This window comes from Prenolepis imparis, unplaced genomic scaffold, assembly GCF_030444845.1.
Source record: "Prenolepis imparis isolate NDT839.2.m4 unplaced genomic scaffold, iyPreImpa1.0 SCAF_9, whole genome shotgun sequence".
Taxonomy (NCBI): Eukaryota; Metazoa; Arthropoda; class Insecta; order Hymenoptera; family Formicidae; genus Prenolepis; species Prenolepis imparis.
Genome location: NW_028141167.1, coordinates 9,052,642 through 9,057,877, shown reverse-complemented (window position 1 = coordinate 9,057,877; position 5,236 = coordinate 9,052,642). Strand labels below are relative to the sequence as shown.

Genomic DNA, 5,236 nt, shown 5'->3' with positions numbered 1-5,236 from the left:
AAACATATATACGATCATATTCAGTTGTTACATACATTCTATGTAGCACTAAGTGAAATCCATCAAAATCAACTATTTATATATAATTATTCTATATCTATTCCTTCTTTATTAACTATTAGCTATAGCAATATAAAATAAAAAAATTCGGTAAAAGCAAAGGCAGTCCACGATATAATTCAATTAATATTTGTAAAATAAAATTGCATACACACAATCCGTGAAGTAATTTTTATTAATAAACCTCCAATTTTAATTTACTTTTTCCATTTAGTAGAAAGTTTCTCATTCTCTTTTTGATAAGTGCAAAAATCAGCGATATTGCATATTTAAAACTATTAACTATTAAGAATTAAGTTGAAAAATAACAAATTTTTTTGTCACACTTTATTCGTATAAAAATTATATATGCACATTATTTAACCAAATATGTGATATGAAAATGAAATTATCATTTGTGTTGATAAATATCGTGCGACAAATTTAATCAGGAAAAATTAGATCCGTATCTTTCAAGTTATCGATGATCCATTTGTTAAATTTTTGTTCGAGTTCCGGCGTAAAATACTCTTTCTTATTGTTCGTTGTTCCTTGTCCGATAAATAATTCGGGTTTCATTTGTGCACCAGGTGCTGGTTGGTTCACCATAGGATTCTTGCGGAAATTTTCAATATTTAAATGCTCCGCTAATTTAGCGATTTCTTCATGATTGTAGGTTTTGCCGTAGAATGCGGTGACTTTTTTAATGTTTTCGACTAAATTCTGTGTGCAAAAGAGATAAGATAAACTATAAATTACGTAATATTTTTAAATCATAAACATAATATAATACCTTTATTTTCAGAGGCGCGTTATTTTTGTTATAAATATGATTTCTGGAATTTATAATTTAATATATTTAAATTCTCGAGATATTAGAATGAAATTTAAAAAATGTTTAATAAATCGTTAAATAAATCAAAGTGAAAATCTTAATAAACAACAACCGAAATAAAATTATATTGTTTTGTGTAGAAAATGAAAATGTGCGATTCTCTTTATTATACTTCAGATATTATTTTCTTAAATTTATGATATTTTTTTGCAAACCTTTGTCACATCTTCATAGAAAAGAAATAAAATATTTGGTTTGTGTCTAATCGCCCAAGTCAATTTTACATGCTCCCAATATGGAGACATAATCGCTGAAATTATGGAAGAGATATAAATTAAGAAATATAAATAAAATATATAATCGGAAAATAGATAAAAATAGATTATATTAATTAAGAAAATCGATCGCGAAGCTTTACAAAACTTACTGTGATCGTTCATGAAATCATTACACAACTGTTCGAAGGTTCCCTGGTACTGGATCTGTTTGAAATCTTTTAGAAAATTAAACCACGAAACGACCAAATTTTTTGGATTTCTCGCGATGCTGATAATCTAGGGATAAAAATAACACTTCCGAAAAAATTTATTCGTAAATTGCATTATTCGACACACACATACACACACTTACTTTGCAATCACTGTTTGCGACTGTCGGCAGTAGTTCGAAAGGAAGATGAGTCTTGATGAAACGTGGTGAAGGCTGATTTTGCACAAACTCGACGCTATATTTCGATAGTTTTTGCTCATCAGGAGTGTCTCTCGCCAGCACGTCGTCTTCTATTACTAAACCTAAGCTAAAAGAGGATATCTTTATTCATAACAGTGTTTGTTAATTAAAAAAATGATATACACTCGTCAACAAAATTAACGCATATGTATTTTAAGTCAAAATTTCGCATAATTTCAAATAAGCATAAATCCGCTAAAAATAATTGTATTTGAAAAATTTTTTTTTCATTGTCAAACTTGAAGTTTCTACTTTAAAAATCATTGATCAGATTTTTAATTTATCCTCCCCCCCGTACGCCACTGCTTCAAAAGTAAGGACGTGTTTTGTCTCTAAAAATTTGCGTACTTTGACGCACTCCACGGAGTGGAATAAATTTTTTTTACAAATCTTATAACTATCGTAAAATGTGGACTTTTTACTACAAATTTAAAAAAAAAGCAAAGTTCGTACGATTTTTTTCGCAGAGTTATTACATATGAAAGTTACCCATACATTTTTTCCATTTACCGCCAGCATTAGTATTACCCGACACGCACCACGAGGTTGCTGGTTGGATTTGGCGTATAGTGTGTGTGTGTATGGACGAAAAAAATTTATTCCACCTCGTGGAGTGCGTCAAAGTACGCAATTTTTTATAGACAAAACACGTCCTTACTTTTGATGCAGTGGCGTACGGGGGGGGAGGATAAATTAAAAATCTGACAAATGGTTTTTAAAGTAGAGACTTCAAGCTTGACAGTAAAAAAAAAATTTTTCAAATACGATCATTTTTAGCGGAATTATGTTTATTTGAAAATATGTGAAATTTTGACTTAAAATACATATGTGTTAATTTTGTTGACGAAAGTGTACTTTGCGTGGTCTCTACTTCATATAAAAGAAGTGTATGATTCGCTTTTCTACAAAATTCGCATTCTCCATATTCTATTGACGATGAGTCGAAAATGTAATCTTATTTGAAAAATATTTTATTGTGCATTTTTAGGTGCGTGCAAAATAAATGTTTCAAATTTAATTTTTACACAAAAAAAAACATCCAAATCGAAATACAACATTTGGATGAAATAAGAAGAATGAAAATAAAGTATAAAAATACATAAATGTAGAAAAAATATGAAGAGTTTATCTCTCTGCGACTTATATATAAATATTATACTGTACTCTAAAAAAGGGAATCTCTTCATTAAAGGCTTTCGATGCACCTCGTCGAAATTTAGATCGTTTGCCACCAGCCATATGAGCTCCTGCATCATGGTCGTTCCTTATCGAAGTAAAACATATAATCACAATTAAAATCGCTTCTATTTACAAAATCAAAGAGATGATTTATTCGTACAATAACAAAATTATTTATAAATCAAAAATAGGAAAATTACATGAGAGAGTACAAGTAAGAAAATCGATTATAAATTGAGCAAGTTAAATTTTTTTCCATAAATAAAGATATAAAATATGCTGCGACATTTCGTTAAGACAAAAATATGGCATACCTGATCTAGGGTGGGTAATAATCCACGTGTCATCGGGACGAATCTCGAAGTTATATGCTTTATCGCCTTCCTTCATGAATTTATATGGCAAGAACCAGTTTTTCTCGCCGATCTTGATGAAGCCTTGCTTGTAAAGCGGATACAACTTGGACAACTCGACCGCCAATTTATCTTCGACACGTTGGATTTTCAAGTCCTTGAAGAGAGGCATCTTCCTTAACTGTTTCTACGTTGCAAAGTGACTTTTTGAGTCTCGTTCAAATGTTTTGGCCGATTTCAAGCTAATGAGAAAACTTTTACAAAAATATATTATATCAGAGAGAAACCTGAGAGCGGCCACCGCGCTTCAGCGGACGCATACAGTCACTAGATAAGTGCCGTATAAAGTACCGTAATCCATAATGCTTTTTTTTTTTTAGCACGTTGGAGCCAATATAATTTGAAATAGCCGTGTACTGGAGCCAAAATGGCGGAACGATTGCGGTACTTTATATATCTAGTGACTTTACGGACGCATGTTCTGATGCGCCCCTTGAGAAAGTGGACATAAAGGTGCCTTTTCATGCTGACGCTCGACGCTCATTTTTAGCTTCAAAAGACGTCACGTGACCAAAAATAAAGATACCAATTCGTCAATTTTGGTCACGTGACGTCTTTTGCCGCTAAAAATGAGCGTCGAGCGTCAGCATGAAAAGGCACCTTTAACTACATCGTTACGCTTGGTAATAATCGTAGTACATGGTTCGAATCCGTGATATGGTTCATATCTGAACTACTCAGAGAACAATCAGATAAGAATCAAGATGAGAACCGAGACAGATGAGTCAGACAAGGACCAACAATCCATCGCTCTGGCTTTGTCTCACCAATGGCCGCGTTCAGCAGAAAAAGCAGCTTTGAAACTGTTGTAAAATTCGTGAATCTGATTGGTGTATTCTCTTCATCTTAGCTGAACCTAAGAGAATACACCAATCAGATTCACGAATTTTAGAACAGTTGCAAAGCTGCTTTTTCTGCTGAACGCGGCCAATGATGAACGTCTCGTGGACTTTGCGGCGGCAGGCACGAGGTTTCGTCTTTCGCGCGTAGCGTTCCACCTAATTCGAGGACAGAATTTTATGACGTTAGACTTTGGGCAATATATAAAATTGAGTTTGTCTTTTATTAAAATATTTTATTATTTATTATCCAATTCAAAAGTCATTTCTTGGAGACATTAAAAAATACATATATATATAATTAGAGAAATTACTAAATCTTTTGAGATAAGAATATAAATATTTTGTAAAGGAATATAGGACAGGACGTAATGCTCGAACAGCTATTTTCAAGAAAAATTAATTTAAATAATATGACATGTTTTATATCTGTGATATTATGTTTGTGATTTAAAAATATTACGTAATGACGATATATATAGTTTATCTTATCTCTTTTGCACAGAATTTAGTCGAAAACATTAAAAAAGTCACCACATTCTACGGCAAAACCTATCAAAAACTAATCATGAAGAAATCGCTAAATTAGCGGTTTCTCGAACAAAAATTTAACAAATGGATCATCGATAACTTGAAAGATACGGATCTAATTTTTCCTGATTAAATTTGTCGCACGATATTTATCAACACAAATGATAATTTCATTTTCATATCACATATTTTGTTAAATAATGTGCATATATAATTTTTATACGAATAAAGTGTGACATAAAAATTTTGTTATTTTTTAACTTAATTCTTAATAGTTATAATAGTTTTAAATATGCATAATATCGCTGATTTTTGCACTTATCAAAAAGAGAATGAGAAACTTTCTACTAAATGGAAAAAGTAAATTAAAATTGGAAATTTATTAATAAAAATTACTTCACGGATTGTGTGTATGCAATTTTATTTTACAAATATCAATTGAATTATATCGTGGACTGCCTTTGCTTTGACCGAATTTTATAATTTTATATTGCTATAGCTAATAGTTAATAAAGAAGGAATAGATATAGTATAATCCCTTATAAAAAAAGTGATGTAGACCCGAAAAGTGCGCGTTTGAAGTCGATATGTATCGCGTTATTGTTGACTCTTCTGCGTGTATATGATTGGTCGATATCAGCAAAACGAATCTATGGATATGATAATGACAG

General features: G+C 31.3%; 1 protein-coding gene across 1 annotated transcript; it reads right to left on the bottom strand.

Annotated features, from left to right (window-relative positions):
- Positions 1–208: 208 nt before the first annotated feature.
- Positions 209–3,490, bottom strand: LOC145940401 (sulfotransferase 4A1-like). The gene is made up of 6 exons (XM_083045518.1): positions 3,097–3,490; positions 2,768–2,867; positions 1,505–1,670; positions 1,302–1,428; positions 1,090–1,184; positions 209–762 (listed from the first exon to the last, which is right to left on the bottom strand). Exons 1-6 carry the CDS (start codon positions 3,305–3,307, stop codon positions 484–486), a joined length of 978 nt encoding a protein of 325 aa, XP_082901644.1. The 5' UTR covers positions 3,308–3,490; the 3' UTR covers positions 209–483.
- Between the last annotated feature and the right edge of the window lie 1,746 nt (positions 3,491–5,236).

Excerpts from the sequence above, each read along its gene's own strand:
- LOC145940401 (XM_083045518.1), bottom strand. The coding sequence starts at position 3,307 with ATGCCTCTCTTCAAGGACTTGAAAATCCAACGTGTCGAAGATAAATTG. Across the intron at positions 2,868-3,096 it reads TATTACCCACCCTAGATCAG|GAACGACCATGATGCAGGAG; the intron begins GTATGCCATATT and ends TACTTCGATAAG. Across the intron at positions 1,185-1,301 it reads TGATTTCATGAACGATCACA|CGATTATGTCTCCATATTGG; the intron begins GTAAGTTTTGTA and ends CCATAATTTCAG.